The sequence below is a fragment of the Emydura macquarii genome, unplaced genomic scaffold (genome assembly GCF_026122565.2).
Source record: "Emydura macquarii macquarii isolate MOO-44397 ecotype Brisbane River unplaced genomic scaffold, CSIRO-AGI_Emac_v2 contig_2988, whole genome shotgun sequence".
In the NCBI taxonomy this organism is placed as follows: domain Eukaryota; kingdom Metazoa; phylum Chordata; order Testudines; family Chelidae; genus Emydura; species Emydura macquarii.
In genome coordinates this window covers 5,467,971-5,489,473 of record NW_027133125.1, presented here as the reverse complement: position 1 = coordinate 5,489,473, position 21,503 = coordinate 5,467,971, and the positions used below count along the sequence as shown (strand labels likewise).

The following is a 21,503-nucleotide window of genomic DNA, read 5'->3' as shown; positions in this document are numbered from 1 at the left end:
CTAGCCATCTCCTACCCAGGCGTCCAACTAACCAACCACCCGTCCAGCCAGACCCTACCCAGTCATCCAGCTAACCAGCCACCTATCCAGCCAACTCTTGCCATTAATCAAATTATACACGAAAACACTTTGCCATCTACCCTTCCCTCTACCCATCCCTCCAACTAATCAACCACCTGCCCAGCCAAGCACCTACCCAGTCAGCCAATCAAACAAACACCCACCTGTCCAATCAGTCTCTCAACCAGACAACTGCACATTCACCAATCTATCCACAAACCAACCATTTAGTCAGGCATCTCTCTACCCACCCAGCCAGTCAAGCAAACAATCCCTCAGCTACAGCACTCCTTCCCTCCCCACAGAGAGCCAGCCGGCTGTCTAAAGAAACAGCCACTTACCCACCTATCCGAGCAATCTCTCAACTCTCCCCTAACAACCGCTCAGCTAACCCCTCATCTGCGCCTCTAAGCAGCTTGCTAACAAACCAATCTGCCATCCACCCAAATAGCCGCTCCTTTACCACCAACCAATCACCTGGCTGATTACCCAACTGCTTGTCTAACCAGCTCACCACCAAAGCACTTACCTACCCCTCCAACCACCCACCAAACCACGCTTCAAGCCAATCAGTCAGCTCCCCAGCTCCCTCCCTACTTCAGCCAGCCCCCCCAACTAACCAAGCTCACCTGCCCCTTCAAATGGCCACTCAATATCCCACGTTGCCTGCCATCCATCCATCCATCCATCCACCCACCCACCTGTACCCATCATCCATCCATCCATCCAACCAGCCAGCCAAACCCTTCACCAGCCATGCACCCACCCATCCAACCATGCACTCCTCTGGCCAACCAGGTGCTCAGGTACTATGGAGATGGGAGTCATATGAGCACAGAGACAGAACCACCCACTCACCTGTCCAACCACCCATCTATCCAAACAACCAGCCAATCATCCATCCTGCAAACCAACCCCCTGCACTGTTAGCCGTAGTGGGTGGATGGCCCCCCTCGGATAGACCTCACATCGGGGCTTGTCACGCCATGGGCAAAGCGGTGCCTGCTGAGGACAGACAGCAGTTTGGGGGCTCCCTTCTGCCAAGAGAGTGCTCTGAATGGCCCTTTCCCCCCAGTGTACATGTGAAAATCAGCCTGCCCCATGCCGTGCGCAGCACAGGTTGCTGGACACCAGGGTCCAAAGCCCCAGGCCCCGGAAGACTTCCCTGCCCCGCCAGTCTTAGCAAGGCTCCGTCTGCCCCAGCCAGATCCCCTTTCAGGGGGCAGGTGAGCCCCAGGGGGCTTGGCACACTGCCTCCCCCAGAGCCCCTTTCACAGCCTTTCCAGTTGTAAATCTGCCACCGTCCAAACCGAACCGCTGTGCCATGACAAGGATGGAGCCAAAGCGCCGTGGCGGGACGGCTGGAGGGAGCCCCTCCTCCTCCCAGCCCAACCCAGAGCTTGTTAGCAAACCGAACAGGGGCCCCTGGCGAGCCCCACCTGCTCTGAGCACTCGTCTCCAGGGCATGGGGCTGTGGAGAGGCACGGTGGGCCCCAGAGACCCTCCGCACTCTCCCTGGAGCTCTGCCTGGGTGCCTCAAGCTGGGCATGCAGAACCTGTGACGTGCCTAGTCTGCCTGCCCATCCCTCCCAGCCCCCAGGCCAGGAGGCAGGCGTGTCAGACAGGGGCAGCCAGGAGGCTTGCCCCAGGTGTGAGGGGCAGCGCTGGGGCTCGTACTCAGGTACACCCAACTCCCCAGACTGCGCTGCCCTTCCTGTGGAAGGTGATTTCTCCCCTCTGCCCCATCTCCTCTCTCCTGTCTGCCTCTTCCCCGCCATCCAGAGCCACCGTCAGGAGAGCCCAGCCCACCTCATGTGCCAGGCCCGCCTCTGAGCCCCGCACAGGGTTCCAGCACCCCCGCCACGGCACAGGCTCCTTGCTGCAGCCCCGGAGAGGTGGTGGCCTGCTGTGGGGGTGGGCTGCATGGGGCAGGCGAGGGAATGACTGGGTGGGCAGCGGCAAAGAACACTGGAGAGGACAGAGAAGGCAGGAGACGAGGTACGGGCTGGGCTCCGTGGGTCATGCTGTCAAGACACAACGCGGGAGCTGACTGCATGGGACATTTTACCCCAGCCCCATCTCTCCTGCCTCGCTCTTTCCACCCATCAGTCCTGCAGCTGGCAAACCAACCTTCCAGCCCAGGCTCCAGGCTGAGAGTCTGCACTCCCTGCCCTGCCATACCCCTGCAGGCACTGTGGCCTCCAGCCGTCCTGCTTGCACCCGGTACCCTGCAGGAGGCTGAAAGATTGCAAAGGTTTGCACTGAGATCCATGGGTCTCTGCTGGAGCCTGATCCTTGCTGCCCCCAGGTCCCACTGCAAACCCCAGCCTGTTCCAGTAACAGCAACAAAGGGGACCCCAAGGGGGACAGTGGAGGAGGTTCAAAAAACAGTCCAAGACTTGCAAAGTTTGTCAGGCCCACTTGCCCTGGGGAGTCACTGTCGGTGACTGGCCAGGAACAGATCACTGGTTTCTCCATCACCACCCCGGGAAAGGGCAGGCCAGGAGAGTTTTGCAGCTGGGCTGGTGCATTTGCTCAGCAATTTTGCCAGGTAGGTGAAAGCCAGGGAGTTGAGGGCAGGCGCCAGCCACGCACTGTCAATAGTTCAGGGCCTACACGTGGTGCGAATGGGACTAGCCAGCTGGCAGTCTGTGTGGGGCAAGAGTGACACACAGTGACTGCCTGGAAGAACCGCAGCATTGGTAGCCCGCCTGAGCCGCTCTGGTTGTTAGTGGGCACGATGCTCCTGCCTCGGGGGCACCTCGGGCGCTGCCAGCTCGAGGGAGATCTAGAATCAGAGAACCAGGGGGTTAGAGGGGACCACAAGGGGCACTGAGTCTAGCCCCCCGCTGAGATGCAGGATTGAAAAGATAAATCAAGGCCCCTGGTGTTGCACTGGGGGGACTGCTGCTTCCATGTGCAGGAAGGTGTAGCTCACACTCATCTCACCAGAGAGCCTGGCAGGGGAGGGGTTTGTTGCAGGGCCCTTTGGGGGGGCACCCCAATGACAGACATCTCAGTGTTGAGGGCTCTGTGAAGGCTGGACTAGAAGTGAGTGCAAGGGTCAGCAGAGCAGCCAGAGGCCCTAGCCCGCCCAGCGTGGGGCAGGGAGCATTGTCCATCCCTCCCCTACCATGGGGCCTGCGGATAGCAGCTGCTGGACAACGTGACGCACTCCCACAGCAAGGCTGGTGCAGGAGATGGGGTGGGAATCACAGCAAGGGGCTGTGGTTCTGGGCCTACGCAGACATCCTAGTCAGCACTCAGCCTAGAACCCAGAACCTTCTGCTCCAGAAACCTGGGCCCCACTCCTGAGAGTTGCTGGGAAAACTCCACTGCAGCAGCCACAGTTGAGCTTCCTGCATCAGCACCCGCAGCCAGTGGATGACCCCAAGGAGAGGGGACACAGCCCGGCCCATACCCGGCACGGGGCAAAGAATGAGGGGCCTAGACACCATCTGGACGGGCACTAGAGAGATGGTGAGAGATGGATGGAGGGACAGAGGAGTGTAATGAGGGGGAGGTGCAGGGTGCGAGGGAAGGACAGATGGGACCAAGGAAAACACAGGAGGATTAAAGATCATTTTAGTCAAACAGGGCTTGGGAAAAGGGGGCTAGAAAAGGAAGGCTGGCAGGCCAGCAGGTAAGGAGCAGGCCCCTGGGAGTATGAGTGGGACACATGTTGTGATGGAGGCACCTTGATCCTCTCTGAGCAGTGCACCTGGCACAGGGGCAGGGAGCATGGAGCCTGGGGGGAGGCAGAGGTTGTGGCAGCGGGGCTGCGTGTGACTCCTTGTGGGCATTTTGACTCCCATAATAAGGCTGTAAAGAGTCAGCCCCTCCCCCTTGCGCTGTCCCTCCTCCCAGACCCCAATTCATCTCCATCCCTCCTGCAGCACCTGTAAACCCCTGGGGCTTCAGCATCACAGGAGCGCCCATTGACTTCGGGGAGCCCAGGTACCCTGCAGAGAGACTCAGCCCCCGCCTTCTAAACACGGAGCCAGGGCGAGATGCACCCCACCATTCCCAGCCCCGCCGGCCTGGTGCTGGCCTGGGGTTTGGGTGCAGAGATCTGTGTGCTTTGTTCACGTCCCTCCCGAGGCGAGAGAACCTCCCGTAACTCAAACCCAGCCCCCTGGCACTGAGAGCGCCGCAGTCTAGGGCTGAATGAGACCCAGCAAGAAGGAGACCAGGAGAGCGAGGAGGTGGCAATGAGCTGGAGAAGAAAGAGTGTGCGCGTGTCCAGGAGCAGCTGGAAGGCGGGGAGGCACGTAGGGATGTCACAGGTTTAAAATGTTCACCTTGATGGGCCGTGACAGGTTTAATTTCCAAAGTACAACCGTTAAAGTGATGAATGGGAGGCGTTAATCTTGCGCCGAGTGTGCTCGGGCTCCTGTGCTGCTGTGAAGAGGGTTTATTGTTGCTGCTGTTATTTATGAGGTTGTTTCTGCAGGATCCGGGCACACGTCCAGTTCTGGGTGGATGGGGAGAGGGGACGCTCTGGATGTCTTGGGGGAGATGGGGGCTGATTTACGGCCACTTATCCGCATGACTCATGATGTAAACATAGACAAATGCCATTAAAGACACATTTCTCCCCTCCTGACACCCTGTGCCCACATCGCCATGCAGGTCTCCAACCTGAGCTGCTCTCTGCTAGGCCAAGGGCACCCAGGTCGGGGGTGGGGGGGGGAGGTCCTACTCAAAGGCCTCTGCTCAGAAGATCCACACAGCCCTATCACTGCACTGGGGTCCTGTTAGCTGAGCTTGCAGGACATGGTATCGACCTGCGAAAAGCAGGACGGAAGAGGGAGTGAATCTGCACTGCCCACCTGCAATGGGATCTGATGCGTGTGGGCCCTTGCCCTGGAAACTCTGCCCTGCCCCGTGCAGTCTGCCTATGTGGAGCCACTTTCAATCTCTGCCCCAAAGAGCTCAGAATCGAAGTATCAGCTAAGAGACAGAGAGGCAGGCAGGCAGACAGACAGACGGGGTTCACAAGGAGACAGTGAGAGGATATTGTCAGCATGATCGGCAGGGTATCAGCGCCCCATTGTCACTTATTGATGCCATTGGTCGTGTGGCGCCAGGAGTCGAAGGCCGGATGGACCATTCGTCTGATCTGCTTTGGCAGGAGACAGGGCCGCAGGTCCAGATGGACCAACTGGTCTGAACCAGGAGAGGCAGGAGTCAGGGTGAGCGACCTCCATGGACCACCCGTCTCAACTGACACGGGCACCAACTTCAGCGGGCCGTTGGTCCGATCCAGTCCTCGCAGGAGACGGCGGATGGGGCTGGAGGCTCCGTTGGCTTCCTAAGGATGGGAGGGTCAGAAGGTGGACGGGAGCGTCTGTGACAGGCCAGTGGGGCGGCCCCGCTCCTGCGGGAATCCCTCCGTTCTCCCAGGACCATCCCCGGCCAGAGGCTCCGAGCGTCCCCACTGCCAACTCCCGGGCCACAGAGCCTGCCGGGACCTCCCGGTGCCAGCGCCCTAGCCCGCCCCACACGGGGCCATGGGGCCGGAGACCCTGCCTGGGTAACCCTGGGCTCTCCTGCCTGGAACCAGCTGCCACGCCCCTCCCCCACACTCACCCCCAGCCCCTCCCCCACACTCCTTCACCCCAACCCCTCCCCCACACAGCCCCTCCCCCACATTCCCAGCCCCTAACCCCCAACCCCTCCCTCCTGCAGCCCCCCGCCCCTTCGCCGAGGGGGTCTCGTCGCTGCCCCCTGGCGGCTGCTCCTGCCGCGGCGCGATTCGCCGCCCGCTGGCCGGGTCCCTCTCGGCCGCCGTCGTTGCTCAGGGCGACGCCGCCGCGTCCAGTTTCCATAGAGACGGCAAGATGGCGGCGTGCCGGGCCCCGCGGCGCTGAACTCCCGCCCCTCTCCCCGGGGAACCCCAGGTACCCCCCGCCCCGCCCCGCCCCCTCCCCCGCTAACCCCTCCTCCTCCCCGGGACCCCACTGCACCCCCTCCCCAGGTAGCCCCCTCCCTCACTGTGGGACTCCACTGAACCCCCGCTCCTCCCCCTCCCAGGTAAGCCCTCCCCCACTCTGGGACCCCATTGCACCCCCTCCCCTGCCCGCCCCCTCCTCAGGTAACCCCTCCCCCACTCTGGGACCCCATTGAATCCCTGTTCCCCAGGGAGCCCCACGTAGCCCCGCCCCCTCCCTCTCCCAGCTGCCCCCCGCGGGACCCCACTGAACCCAGGGAGCCCCAATACCCCTGCCCCTCCCCCTCCCCAGGTAACCCTTCCCCCACTCTGGGACCCCACTGAATCCCTGTTCCCCAGGGAGCCCCACGTACCCCTGCCCCTCCCCCCTCCCCAGATATCCCCTCTCCCACCGTGGGACTCACTGAACCTCCACCCCACGGGGAGCTCGGTGGGTGGGGGCTGGAGAAGCCCCTGTCCTGCCCATCTCCCGGCCCGGGGCAGGGCCGTTCCCTGCGGGACGTTCCCTCCGGACACAGGAGCAACCTGCCCCCGTTTGTTCCAGGTGCCCGATGCTCGCTCAGATGCCCAGGGGGCTGCCGGGCGCCGGCCCCTGCCAGAGGCTCAGGAGCAGCAGCAGCAGGCAGGTGAGTGAGGGGCTCTCGGGGACATTCTCCTGCCTGATTCACGGCGCCCTGTAACTTGCGTGGCTCTGGGTGGCTCCACCGCGGCGGCGTGAAGCCGGATGAGCAAAGCCGTCCAGCGACCCTTGGGGCTGTCCTGTCGGATGGCTGGACTCTCGCTCCCCTTGTGGCAGTCGGAGAGCCCAGCACAGGCAAGTGACCAGGACGAGTGACTTTGACTTCTCCCTTGTCCTTCAGGAACAGCCTATGTCTCCACTGAGGCCCCCTGAACGCTCTGCGAGGAAGGCCAAGAAGAAAGGCATTTTCTGGGGCATTGAAGTGGCAGAGGCTCTCCACTGGCATGGCTGGGAGCTGGGAAAGGAGTTTACCAAACATTTATCCTTGAAAAACGTTCACGTGAAAACCCAGAAGCTGAGGTACAGGTAGGTGTGGGGAGGGAAGATCCTCCTCATTTCCTCCTCATCCACTCACTAGTGGAACAATCCATCCCCATCCCTCCGACCAAGGGTACCCTCACGGACCCTTCCATGGAGCCCTTCTGCCCTTTCTCCTCTCTCCCATTTGCTGTGGGCTGGAGAACGTGATGCTCCGAATCACAGGGCAAGGTCGTGCTCTTTGCTTTAGGGCGTGCCCCGTATGAAATGTGCCAACTCGGGTACTGAAAGCTTTCTTCCTGGCAATAGATTTTCAAGTGAAATGGCTTTTTTTCTTTAAAATAATATTTCTGCCCTTGAGCCATTTTTAACTCTAACAAGAATCAGTTGCTGGTGGGGATAGAAATCCAGGCGGGACGTGTGTTAGGATGTCGCTGGTGTGGCCTGGAACCAGTGCGTCTGGGAAGCTCACGGTTCTATAGGGCTACTGAGACAGTCACAAGGGATGCAGGAGTAGCCCTATAGAACAGTGAGATTCCCAGATGCACTGGGTTCCGTTTCTGCTTCTGCTGCTGATTTGCTAGGTGACCTTGGACTCAGAGTTTTGAAAGTGGCCTCTAATTTTGGGTGCCTTAAATTTTTGGATGCCCATCTTAAGACACCCAGGGCCTGATTTTTTTTCAGAGGTGCTGAGCAGCTGCAGCTCCTGTTGCCTTTGGTTGAAGTTTTGGTGTCTAGGATTTTTGAAGATGAGGTCCAAAGTTTTTCAATCTTAGCACCCAAAATTAGAGGCTGGTTTTGGAGACATTGTCCTTAGCCTCTCTGTGCCCTGTTGAATGGGGTAATACTGCTTCCCCATTTGCCTGAGGTAAGGAGTAGGAAGGTATTACAGAAGAGTAGAAGTTCTCATGGCTGGGGTAACTGACCAGGCGCTGACAGGTAGATGGTCCCAGGGCTTGTCTCTTCTGACGTCTCTCTTGTTTTGATTTGATTTTCTAGACCTCCTGCCACAAGACTTTTCATCACTGTTTGCCCGCAGCCGATTGTCCTGAGCCCTGGGGTGTCCTTAACTCTTCCCATCACTTTCCGTCCCTTGGAAAAGGTAAAATGGAGCCTCCTGCAGCCCTTCTGTTGCTTCTATCCTAGCCGCCATCTGCGCTCAGGTGAGGCTCCAGGAAGGGAGGGAACGGGCCGAGGGGTCAGCAGATCTTTCTCAGTCGTCCTTTTAGTTGGGTTATTTTTTTAATTTTGTCAAGCAAATACATCAGTGGGGGAAGGTGCTGAAGTGGCAACCCTGGAGACTTACAGCTACTCTCCATCCGCAGCACAGGTACAGCATGGGCAGCGACAGGGCAACTTTCTACCCCACACCAGTGTGCCTGAAGGGACCTCCTATGGAGGGAGCCTGGCCTGCTCGATCCTTGGTTTCTCTGCAGAGTTGGCCAACAGATGATTTCCACAGGGAACGTTCTTTGTATCTTACACATTGCCTCTCCCTTCTTTAACCTGACAGCTGAGATGTGATGCGACGCTTGCGTTGACTGTCCATATGGGGCCTGGAGCTGGGGGTTTTTAGTGCAGAGCCCTTGATTCCAGAACTCACTTTCCCCTTGGCCTAACAGATCCTGAGTTCACTGACCTTTTGAGCAAACTGCATGGGTTATCGATTGACTACAGGACAAGTCGAGTGCAAGAAGCTTCCTTTTTTTGTTTCAGTGGAATGGGGAATTCTTTTAGTGTCACTTTTGGTAGTGTGGTAATCTTGATTATTATTGTGTGCTTTTACATATATTGTCCATGCTCTGGGACTAGAGGGACGGTGATGGGGCGGAGGAAATTAGCCCATGTTAAATGCAAAAGGTATGTGAGCACACAAAATTCAGGGGATTCAAAGTGTTGGTTCCCACAGCTTCTATAACTTCGCCATGGTGCACAGCTACTTTATATAACTGTATGTACTATGAACTTGTATGCCATGGGGCTCAGAAATACAGTAGCAAGTCTTTCACCCTGAGATCATTGGTTCTGATCCAGCCTGAGTTTGGTGGATTGACTGGTTCAGGGGCTTGGGAATGGGACATGGAACATTTCGCCTTGAGGTCTGTGTTTGAGTCTGGTCCATGTCAGTGGTGACATGAAAGATGTTACCGTCCGACAACTATTCGGTGGCCTGTGTGAAATGAGTCGATGGTCTTGTTCCATTTTCAGGCAGGCAGGTGTCCGCATCACACTGTGCCACTTGGGCAATCAGCAGCTTGCTGGCAGAGACACCAAGGATTGACTGGGCCATAGAGGGTGGGGTGACATCTTGCCTACACAAGTGTGCTACTTCCCAGGCAGGAGTGCGGCCCATTGGGGTTATGGTGTGTGGAAGAGGTGAGCCTTGCACGTCCCTGAGCTGTAACTGTTCACTGGATAAACAGAGGCCATCAGTCTGCAACACTCCATTTGGCAGTCAGTGCAGTTAGGCCCCTGTCCAGCAAAGCACTTAGTCACATGCTTAACTGCTTGTGCTTGAGGAGACCGGCTGAAGTCAAGTGGAGATCTCACATGCTTGAGATTAACTACATGCAAAAGTGTTTTGCTGGATCAGGGTCTTAAAGAGGTTGAAAAAAGAAAACTGCCGGGAAACAAAGAAAGGTTAAATGAATTTATCTGGTAATTCAAAGTGCTCTGGAACTGCATGATTCACTTCCCTGAGACAGTGATTGCCAGTCCTTAGCACAGCTCACCGCTCACGTCATACCCTCCATCGCGCACACTTCGTCATCAACAATCTTTCTAAGGTGCTGGAATGACAGAATCCACCTGTGCCCAGAGGAGGGTTGAATGGCCAGTATCCAGGGAAAGAGTCCCAGCTGTGGGGGTCTGGATCCTGTACAACTGCCAGCTCTCTTTCTCCTTATTTTTTGTGCAGAAGGAGTATGAAGATAGCATCTGCTTTGAAAAGCCCGAAGGTGAGTTCTCTGTCACCCTGCGAGCTACGCTTCCACGCCACGAACTGCTCTTCCCAGACGCCATCCAGCTGCCTATCTGCGCCGTCCATGACTTTACAGAGGCCTCATTTCCCATGTGCAATGCTGGGTGAGTGAACCTGCTGTAGGTCAAGCAAAACCATGTTCCAAACCTGCCGGGGCTGAGCCATCCTCTTTGTTTCCTCGGGAGAATTTAGATCCTTTTGCTCATGGTTTAGATCGTGCCATGATTCCATCGTAGACTGACATCATTCCTCCTGGAAAGCCACCTCTGCAGCGCAAGACTTTCCAGGATTAGGTTCTAATTGGAGGGCTCAGGGGGTTGGGACTGGGATACGAGGCACCAGTTGTGATGGGAGGCACCGGGTCATTGCTGTGCACCAGTTCCACCTGGCTGGCTGGCTCAAGAGGATGGCAATGGGAAACAGCCTTTCAGATCTAGGTCACTATTTTTTTAGCTTCAGTGGAGGCTACCAATGCCGATGGGAAGGGTTCCCTTATTGGCATAGGTAATTCACCTCCCTGAGAGCCGGTAGCTAGGTCTGCTGTCGTCCTAGTGCTGTCTACACGGAGACTTAGGTCAGCTTAACTATGCTCAGGGGTGTGGATTTTTCACATCCCTCACCAAGGTAGCTGAGCCAACCTCATTTTCTCATGCAGACCAGGCCTTTGTTGACTGAAAGTAAATCTCATCTGTTGTCTGTTAACTGGCCTTTGAAATGCATTAGGAGGGTCTCTGAGATTTTCAGCTGGGCCCAGTGTTACATAGTTATTTATGTGACGGGGTGGATGTGGACTAGGCCTTGCTGGAGGCATCGTGGCCCTGCCACAGCCTGCCCCAGGAAAGCGTGGTGGAGAGACTCTTCCAAACTGCCTAGAGTGGTGGCGTGGGAGGCAGCCAATCCAGGCCCAACAGGACCGTCTGAGAGGAGCTGTCGTGCAGAACAGAGTTCAGTTCCTTGCTGGAGTTGGAGGCACCTGGATGGTGTGCCTGGCTGGCGGAGGGAGCTGCAGGACCTCGGACAGAGCAGTTCTGGTTAAGGAGAAAGAGCTGGAGTTGTGTGGACCGAGGCCACTACAGAAGGAGTTTGGCTTGCATACAGTGGTGTACCGAGGTGGAGTGTGGGGGAAGGGGCCAGCCCCCAGGTGCTGGCCTGCCGGAGGGCTTTGGGGCAGCCCTTCACCATGCGCAGGTGGTGGGGGATGCAGCCCCACCCACTGGTGTGTCATGAAGGGTCAGCCCAGTGCCCCCTGCCAGGCCGGAGGGTGAGGCTACCCCATCTGAGCCAGCTCCAAGCTGAGGGGCTGGAGCGGCAGATAAGTGCAGGGCCATCCCTTCATGAGGGATGGGGGCGGAGGGTGCAGGAGGGTCTCAGGGGCGCTCCTCAGTGCCTCCTCCCCTGGCCCAGCCCCCTCCCCAGGCCGGGGGGTGAGGCCGCCCCTGTCAGAGCCGGTGCTGGACTGCGGGGCTGCAGTGGGAGAGGCGGGCGCCATGTGATGGGTAAGTAGGGGGGGGCAGGGGTGGCGGAGCCACGCCTGTATTTGTGCCCCCCCCAGCCTCATGCTCCCCCATCAGGTACAGACCCCACCCTCCCTGGGGCAGCTGGGGGGCAGAGCCAGGACCCCTCCTGCCCTGCGCAGGGGTGTGTGTGTGCAAACGTAGGCTTGGCCCCCGGGTGCTGGAATCCCTCGGTACACCACTGCTTGGATAAGGACATACATCCGCCTGCTGAAGCAGAGAGCTGCTCGACGATGGGTCTAAAACCCCAGGATCATGATATAGTGGCAAAGCAGGGCCACAGCCGGACCTCTGCTAAAAAGAAGAGCTCTTCCCAGAGGAAAAAGGGAGATAAAAGTGATCCTAACCTGCTGAATGTCATCCACACAATAGTGTGCGTACAGAGAAAGTGGGTGTTGCTAAGCCCGATATTGACTGCACAGTCGCTGGTCTTTGGAAACCCCTGAAGAGATCTGAACCTGGACAGAGAGTTCCTGGACTCTGAAGGGTGTACATGCAGATGCATCCAGAGGGACTCCTCTCCAGATCAGGAGGGCATGGTATAAGAATTTCTTTCTGGGGAAATCCCGGTTCTGTTAACCACCCTAGAGGTCGTAAAAGGCTTCAACAATCTGAATGCCCAGCATGCGGTAAATGATGACATGCCACTGACTATGGAGGGTTATGTGCAACATATGGACTACCTACAAAAAGGGGGATCCCAGGCTGTGGTCCCTTGATATTTCTCTGAGTAAGAAAAGGGCATCGCCAAAGATCTGGGTGACTACCTAGTGTCAGCCAAACAAGAAGTGCCCCTCCTTGGCTGAAGAACATGGTTAAAGGGTAACTTTGGTCGAGCCCACCTTTGAGATAAGCTGGCTGTGGGGAAAAAGGAGCTCCCAGAGAGCCTGAACAATGAATAGCTCTCCAGACAGAGGGCTGAGAGGAACCCTGACTAACTGGGGATCGTGAATAGCTCTCCAGGTAGCAAAGCCCGAAGGGGAAGACTGATCCACTGGGGTGAGAGACAGGCAGAGAGGCCTGGGAGAGACCCCGAGAAACCCGGGCGAGGATGGCTAAAGCTTCCTGGGTAAGGGAGGCCAGAGAGGGGGAGCCCCGCCAGAGGAGGCACAGGCAAAGGAACTCTCCAGACACAGAGGTTGGAGAGTAAATACCTGGATTGCGGGGCGAAGGACCAGGTAAGGATGGATGTTACCTGCAAGACCACCAGCTCATTCCTGTCTGGGGGGGAGGGGGTGACAGGGTGGACGAGGCTCCAGGTCCCCTGCTGGAGGCCTCGCAGCCTTGCCACACCCCGCCCCAGAAAAGGACGGTGGGGAGAGTCCTCCAAGCTGCCTAAAGCAGCGGCATGGGACACAGCCAATCAGAGAGGGGCTGCAGGGAGCAGCCAATCAGGGCCTGACATTTCCGAACCTCAGATCTTGGAAGGCTGTGTGCATCTGTAAGAACAGCCTTTTCCTGACAGTGCGCAGGTGTGTACGGGGAGAAGATCACCGTACAGTCCATCTCACTGAGGTTTGGGGTCTTCCCCTCTGTGCGTGAGCAGGGCTCTGATTTCACCGTTCAGTCTGCGGGATTCAGTTGCCTCCCGCCCAACATCTTAACTGCTCACAGGGTTCCTGTGAGCACCCTGATTTCACCATACACAAAGAGTCGGGGTCCTGATCAGTGTCCAAGTGAGAACATCCTGAGCCTGCAGAAGGGGGTGGAGATATCTGTTAATAAATTCCCACCCCCTTCCTTGGGAGCAGGCAGAGCTGGACTGGTGGCTGAACTTTTTCATTCAGCCCTTCCTGAGTTTGCCTCTCATCTCTTGGCAAGTGAGCAGCACAGAAATGACAGCAGGGCTTTCAGGACCCGAGTCTGTTCTCTGCCCCAGCATGGAAGTAATGCCCAAGGCAGCATAGAAACTGCTGATGCTCGAAGAGGCTGAAGAGAGGCGGCTGAGAGACAGGAAGGCAGAGAAAGAGGGAGAGCTCAGCAGGTTTCAAGCACTGGTTGTGTGCCGGCATCATCTGGCCCAGCACGTTACATCTGTGTTGTCTGTGCCAAGGACGGTCACTCGAGAATTGGACTGGTTAGCTCCTCACGGTGCTGCAGCAGCACACGTAGTAACTGAATGGCTTTGGTGCTTACATCAACTCCTCTTGAACCAGATGGGTGCCACGGTGATGCTATGTATGGGCTGACAGTGTTTCTCAATACAAACCGGTTACTCTGGGTGAGGAACTCAACCACCTGAGGATATTGTCTAAGAATAAGGAAACTGGGAGTCATCATGGATTTGATTGTTTTTGTAATGAAAGGACAGTAAGCCCAGGGGATTTAGTGCCAGAGAAGGTCCCCAAAGCAATGGGGAGGGCTTGGTAAAAGGGACCGCAGTGACAGGATGTTCAGGGCAGGAGGGGACAGAAGGCTATGGTGAGAAAGCAGGAAGGTGGGCGTCAGGCAAACTGGAATGAGCCAGGATTCCTCTGGAGGGAAATGGCCTTTCTTGTTTAGAACATGTGACATTTTCCAATGAGTTCTGGGATGGTGTGTGTGTTTGGGGTGGGGGGGGAGGGAGTTGGCAGTAAATTGTGGCTAGATGGCACAAAGGGAACAAGGGCAGGTGTATCTGCCATAAACCATTTTAAGTGTCCAAATGCACTGTGCAGGGTTTTTGCCTTCTGCTGAAACCACAGGGGGTGGCTGGCTGCTGCAGGAGGCAGGATACTGGACCCAAAGGGCTAACTGGTGAGGCACAGCCTCCGTGTGAATGTTCTGGGAGAGAAGCACTGAGAGATGGGCTAGGGGTTTTGATGTCTGCTCACTTCATATCTCCATTTCTCCTAGTGATCTCTTTACGTTATTTACCTGGGAGACACCAAGCCCTTTCCACCTGATTCCTGCTAGTGGCATGCTGGAGCCAGGCTCTGAGTGCGTGGTGAAGGTGACCTTTCAGCCCCAGCTGGCGCTGGTGTACGATGCGATAGCAATATGCTGGTTTGGAGACAATGAGGAGCAGAAGAGGACTATCAAGCTGAGAGCCATCGGTGAGGCTTTCTAGAGTTTGAAGGCAAAAGAAGCCAGCACAGTCCATAAGCACAGGATTCTGTGGAATCATATCCCATATGAATACATCAAGAGGCCATGACAAATGGCCCTTCTGTTGTCCCATGCAAACCAGTGGTGGCCAAAGTGAAGCCCTCAGGTTGAAATTGGTCCATGAAATTCTGTAATATGACATGTGGCTGTCCTCATCTTTAATATAGAGAGAGCTGTGGAGACTACAGGTCCCAGCATGCAATGCTACGGCTTGGTCCGAACTGACAGGTCCCTTGCTTTTCAGTTACATGATTGATGGGGGAAGACGAGGTGATTTGTTTTGCATGGTGGTAAAAACACTGGAAGCTGCTGGAGCCTTGTCTGTGGAAGGGCTCTCACAAGTGCTACCAGTGGGAGCTTTTTTCTAAGGCCAGAGTGTGGATCCAGTTAGGGGATTATCTTGAACAATCACAGTTACTAAGATATGGGGCTGTTCTTTGCCAAGGGCTCTGCTAGCATAAAGAGAACAGCTAGTGGCCTGATGTGCATTATCAGGAGAGTGACAAACAAAAGGACTTAGCTTCTGATTGTGTATTCTGATTTTTATTAGCTAAATATCCCTGCCTGTTAGTAAGTGTGCTGGGAGAGTTGTGCGAAGATGTTGGGCCTGGGAACTTCCGGGACGTGTTGTGCTTCGGTTCTGTGGCTGTCGGTGCCACCGTGGAGAGACAGGTGGAAATCTGCAACCCATCCATGGTAAATTGGCAAGGGGGGTGGAGATTACTTTTTGATGAGGCTTTGTAATCCTAGTCTGTGTTCCTCCCAGGCTTCAGCAGTGAATGTGCTTTATTCTCTCTGTTACAGCTGTACAAATAACATGGGTGTGTATAGGGGAGAGCGCAGTGGGTGTCTGTGTCAGGAAGCTGTGAGTGTGGGCATGGAATAAGGCTGGGGAATTTGAGAGAGATGAAGAAAAGCCATGCATTTCTCTCATTTCACTGGGCATCAGCCAAGCCGAGAAGGTCCCTTCTCAGAGCAAAACTGCACTTTGCAAACGAGTGAATGAATATGGCCCTTGAGAAAAGGGAGGGTGAGGGGTTTGCAGTGCACTAGAGCCAGGCGACAGGATTCCTTCACCCCTGCAGCTCTGACCGGGCACCTCACTCCTGACCCATAGCTCCCTGCTATTTTGGTCCTGGCCACCTTGCACCCAGATCTGCTAATGCATGGCGGTGCTCCTCAGTCAAATGTCAGAGACAGCGACACACTACATAAATACTACCACAATAACACTATGGTGTCCTAATTAGCCAAGCAAACTGACTTTAAATGCCCTTTAGCTATGGGGCTAAAATGTGCTCTGATGCACCAGGAACCCTGCTGACTTTGATGGGGTTGCATAGATCTAACTGAGAGGAAAAACCAGCCTTCCTTGCATCCCAGAATGATCTCGGTCCATCCTGGGGCCAGTGATGTGTCTTTCTCAGCCTGGTGGTTTCTCATTCCCAAGTGCCACTCCTGCAGCTTGTTTGACATGCCCCAGGGGCTCAGCTAAGCCTCTCTGACGAGGAGGACATGCGAGTTTTCTCTCAAACAAGCCACCTGCTTTCACACTGTTAGGCCAGCCAGTTCTTAACCATCTCATGGGTTGGATGTGGAAGGGGACCATCGATTCAGAAGACAAGAGCACAGAGGAGAATCAACCACAGGTTGAAAAGCCTGAGAAACAGACTAGGGAAGCCTTGCCCTTTAGAGTATTCTTATTTATGCTGTGAAATCACCCAGAGGCCTCAAAAAGGGATCAGGGCCCTCTCAGTCAGTCAGTCAGTCAGTCAGTCAGTCCCTGCCCTGGTCTAAGATTCTTATAAGGTAGAAGAGGTGAGTGAACAGACAGGCAGGGGTGGGGGACAGGGAGCAGCAGAGACGGGTATCTGCATAAAGTCACAGTCTCCGTTGTCATCCTAGTCGCCAGCTAGACCCTTCTGTAGCTTTGCCCTCCCGTTGGCTGAGGCTTTCTGGGACACAACTGACTACCATCCCCAAAGAAGCAGAGCCGTGTGCAAGCTGAAAACTTGTCTCTCTCACCGACAGAAGTTGGTGCAATAAAAGATATTACCTCACCGACCCTGACTCTACCATCCCTTAGAGCAGCCCAGCAGATGGCAGCATTTGCTGGGAAATCAGGCAAGGCCCTTGCTTTCAAGGGTCGGTTATACACTGTGTAGCCTGGTGACCCCGAAGGCGGACGAGTGCCCATCTCTAGCTCTGCAGATGGGCGTTTTGCTGCCAGGCATCCTTGGCCGCTCAGTGTTCTGCTGTGAGTCTCCTGCTGACCAGACTGAGGGACAGTGACCATGCAGGTGGGTGCTGGGCTGGCTTCCACATGCAGCTCCTGTTGGCAGCCCAGGTCTTGGTGTCTCCGGGACAGAAGCAGCCACCCTTGCTTGTTGGGGATGTAGACAAATGCCCACTAGAAACCAAGCTGAGGTTCTCCCCAACTCATTTTCACTTGTGACTCACCGTTAAATAAGGCCCAGCTCTCCAAGGTGAAAGATGAGCACATTCACCTCCCCATGGCGCAGCTGAAATAAGAACACAGATCTTAAACTGTTAGTCTTCCAAATGCAGAGTGGCCGAATCTCAGTGCCTGACTGTTCCTTGGATGTATGAACCTGCTCATCTTCCCCTCACAGGTCAGTGTCCCGTTTAGGATCGAGAGAGCAAAGGAACCCCTGCTCCGGGATTATGTCTTCTCTTGTGACATCACAGAGGCCATTGTTCCTGCCAATGGGAAGCTGCTTCTCTCTGTGCGCTTTAGCCCACAGACAGTAGGGGTGCAGAGTATGGACTATTTCACCATCGTGCCTGTTGGGAACCTCACACAAACTGTCCTGAAGGTGACTGGATCATGCAAAGGTATCAAACGACAGCCTCCCCCATGTTTCCAGGCCCCCTTCTCACTGTGGTGTAGGGGAGCAGGTGGTGGAGTGCCACAGTACGTGGGCTGGGCTGGATCTTCCGTGCTGTTCTTGCCCCTCCTCTGGGGTGTAAATTCTACCACTGACTTGTGTTCATGCACAAGGCTCTTGGAAGTGCATGTCCAGCTATTTGCTGAGGCAGATTGGTTTGGGGAACCTGCCCAATACTTTGTTTCTGATTTGGGATGATCTATTTTTGGCTGGAGTAGAGGGTGTTGTAGGGACAGAAATTGGTCTGAAAGACCCAGGCACTGGTTGTTGTTGCAGGTTCTTTAGTGTGTCTGCAATATTCCTTCATAAACTTTGGCTGGATCAACCTTGGGGAGTGCATGATGCAGCCTTTGGAAATCAGCAACCTTTCGGATGTCCCTGCCTATTACCAGTTTGACATTGATGGCGCAGAGAGTGTCTTCTCCTTTGACCGCCCATGTGGAGTCCTGAGTGGGAAGGGGACTCTCATCCTGAAGGTGACCTTTCGGCCTACTCACCCCATCATCTGTTACCGCAGAGTGGTTTGCCTCATCCATCACCAGGTAGGAAGGAGGGGCAATGGGTCACATTGCTACTGAGATGTCAGAGTGGGAAGGAAACGTTTCCTGTTTGGGAACTCGCATCAGAGAGGGGCTGGGTAAAATGCTGCTGCAAAGCCCTGCTCATCGTTTGGTGACGTGTCTCCAGAGCAGGAAGAGATCTGTGAGTGGAAGGAGAATGTTGCGTGTGATTCTGCTGAGGAGATGTGCATAGGGCCAAGGCTTAATGTCCTCTATTCAGTCTGGTAATGGTTGTATTAGGCACCAGGCAACTGTGCTCATTTCAGAGCAAGGTCTTTGTCACGAAGACCAGGTTAAAAAATGAAACACAACTTGCCTCCCCCACTTTGTGGGTTGACTGTAGGGCTATGAAGACAGACTGTGTGGGTAGGGGGTGTGCCAAACAAGCTTCTCACACATGACTCTGCCAGCACACCTCAGTTCTCACCTGCAGTGCCCTCCTATTCCAGCGTGAGGCTCCCTTTCACAGTTCTGCCTATATAGTGTAAGCCTGGCCTACAGCAATTGGTCTCAGCCTTTCCAGACGACCGTACGCCACTCAGGAGTCTGATTTGTCTTGTGTACCCCATGTTTCAATTTGCTTAAAAACTGCTTGCTTACAAAATCAGACATAAAAACACAGCAGTGTCACAGCCCACTCTGACTGAGAAATGGCTGACTTTCTCAGTTTTACCAGATAATTATAAAATAAATCAGTTGGAATATCAATATTGTACTTACATTTCAGTACATGGAGCAGCATAAACACGTCATTGTCTGTATGAAATGTTAGATTGTGCTGATTGCTAGTGCTTTTTATGTAGCCTGTTGTAAAACTAGGCAAATATCTAGATGAGTTGATGTGCCCCCTTGAAGACCTCTGTATACACGTACCCCCCCATAGAGAACCACTGGCCTGCAGGATCCCTTGCAGTTCCAGGCTGGGATTTCCCCCACCCCATCTATGCCAGTGTCCTCAACCCTGACCTGCTGCAGCACTCCCTTCTTTTCTAGTACATAGGCTGTACATAGGCCTATTGATCCATCACTGCAACTCCTGTTAAACCAGCCTGGGCTTTTTCTGAGCAGAGACTCTTCACTGTGGCATATTCTACCAGGTTGTATGGGAGATGTTCACCAGGACTAAATGGAGCTCTGCAAGCTCATCTCACTTGTGAGTCAGGTTAGGCCTCTGGAAATGAAAGGCTGGTGCACTGACCCTGCATCATGTGTCCTCTACATCTCCCCCCACAATTCTAGCAAAGACATTGAGCCAAATCCAGAGGCAATGTAAACCGTGGTATATGTTTGCACGGTGCTAAGTCTGTAACTCACACTCGTGGGGGTGGGGTGATGCATAACAGGAAAAGCAGCCAACAGGAGGGCAAAGTAGTCTGTTTGCTGCAAGTGTTTCTGGTGCTTCCCCAGAGTCCAATGTTCCTGGATTTGTTTGGTACCTGCCATTCTGACACAACTAAACCAGCCATCCTGCGGCCAAGGCACCTCTCGTGGTACAGGACCAACATGGCACGCGGACTGACCTTCTACCCACCGGACATCCTGAGCTCTATGCTGCGGGAGGGCAAGCTGCAGACAGATGAAAATAGAGCCCTTAGGCTGCCTCCACAGGTATGGACTGCCCTGTGCAGATGCCTGGCTGCCCTCATGCTAATTATGCAGTTACTGAACATAGCATATATTGGCATTCATCTGCCTGAGCTCTTATCCAGACGCCATTACTAATCCCCTGTGTGCCTTTGAACTAATTACTGGCCCTTCTTTCGCCTCAATCAACTTCAGACTGAAATTGGGCTAAAAAGCAGGAGTCTTCTTGGATCCCGAATGCTGGGGTGAGCTGAGCTTTCCTGGGAAACATGCTATAAAGAGGAGCTTGCTGGTCACATTGGCAGCCAGAGCTGTGAGGTCACCTGGGCTCCAGGTCTGGAGAGTCATTTCTCCAGAGTGAGTTTGCTTTGCTGTAGTGTTACCACTGAGCTAGACAGAGATCTGTTTCCTTCTAGATCCCTGAAGACAAGCCCCCTGAGGAGTATCCGTACATCGACCCCATGACCGAATACTTCCACGATGGCATAACCAGCGACCTCACCATGTTTCCCCCTCACGTCAGTGTCAGCGTTAGGGAGTTTGATTTTGGTTGCTGTGTGCGGCTCCAGGAGGTGGACCCGCTTCCTCTCTGCCTGACCAATCACACGAAGGGAAAGATCACTGTTACGTGGACGCACAGTCCGGAGAGTGCCTTCCGGGTGACCCCTGAAACCTGCGATATCCCACCTCTGAAATCCACAGCCTTTCGCCTCATTTTCCAGCCCTCTCAGCTCAACACTCTGTATGCAGCAGAGTTGGAAGGCTTTGCGTTCTACAAGGTCAGTGGGAATGACCTGAATCCACCCCAAATGCAGCAGCATTAGTGTCAAGGGCCTAACTGAAACCCAGATCTGTGGCTTTCACTCTGTTGGGCCCAAGCTCTGCTCACCCCTGTGCTACAGTCCCAACCTAGTGAGTGAGTTAAGGGGAAAGAACATCGCCACCACGCTGCCTGGCTGGGTTAGGTTGAGCTGGCATTGTTGAAACAGTGTTTTGTCCAGCCAGACTTTCTCTGGCCTTAATGAGCGGCCTAGAAGAGAACAAATGCTCCCCAACTGGCTGCCTGTTCCATTGCTGCCCCTTCCTTTTCTGTGGGCAGGCTTGGAAATACCCACAAAGTTTGACAACAAAGTGGTTGGGAATCAATTCACTGTCATCCTTCTGCCATGTCCTGAGTTCAGGATTCTTCATTTCATTAGCGCCTAAGGCAGAGCATTTTCCTGAGCCTCCTGCCCTGCTGTGGGTGGGATGAATAGCAACTGTCATAGTACAAACACTGGCCCTTCAACTCCGAGCTGAGGGTTTTCTGTTCACCATTCCCTCCCTAAACGCATGGAACAAGCATTCTTTCCATTGCCAGCCAATGTCAACAGTATGATGGCTGGGGAGTGAAGAGCTGTCTCAATGGTTAGGGCACCTGTATGGGATTCAGAAAACCAAGGTTGAGTTCCCAGCTCTTCCACAGACTTCCTGAGTCACCTTGGGCATGTCATTTAGTTTCTCTGGGCCTCAGTTGGTGTAATATGGGGGTAAGAGCATGTCAGAGGTGTGCAGCGAGGCAGTAATGGGGGCCAGAAAAGTACATTAGACAGACAGCGAAGGTCTCCAGGCATTGGGCTGTACTGAATCCTCATGGTCGGGAAGTCATTCCCAATCCCACCCTGACCGGCCCTGCCTTTCCCAGGCGTGTCCGCTCTTCCAAATCCCCTTTGGGTGGCACTCAGATGAATGGCTGCTCACGCTGGCAATGTGCTATCTCATAAGTGGGATAGACAAATGGCCCATCTAGCCCAGTGTCCTGTCTTCTGACAGTGGCTAATGCCAGGTGCTTCAGAGGGAATGAACAGAACAGGTCATCA

General features: G+C 54.8%; 1 protein-coding gene across 1 annotated transcript in view; it reads left to right on the top strand.

Moving 5' to 3' along the window:
* Positions 1-6,564: 6,564 nt before the first annotated feature.
* The window catches only part of CFAP65 (cilia and flagella associated protein 65), a 47,821-nt gene continuing 32,882 nt past the window's right edge, over positions 6,565-21,503 (top strand). Inside the window, exons 1-10 of the mRNA XM_067570052.1 lie at positions 6,565-6,639; positions 6,874-7,058; positions 8,010-8,112; positions 9,928-10,094; positions 14,340-14,539; positions 15,142-15,287; positions 17,225-17,447; positions 17,777-18,042; positions 19,468-19,668; positions 20,061-20,423. Of these exons, the coding sequence (XP_067426153.1) occupies positions 6,565-6,639; positions 6,874-7,058; positions 8,010-8,112; positions 9,928-10,094; positions 14,340-14,539; positions 15,142-15,287; positions 17,225-17,447; positions 17,777-18,042; positions 19,468-19,668; positions 20,061-20,423 (1,929 nt within the window). The remainder of the gene's footprint in view (positions 6,640-6,873; positions 7,059-8,009; positions 8,113-9,927; positions 10,095-14,339; positions 14,540-15,141; positions 15,288-17,224; positions 17,448-17,776; positions 18,043-19,467; positions 19,669-20,060; positions 20,424-21,503) is intronic.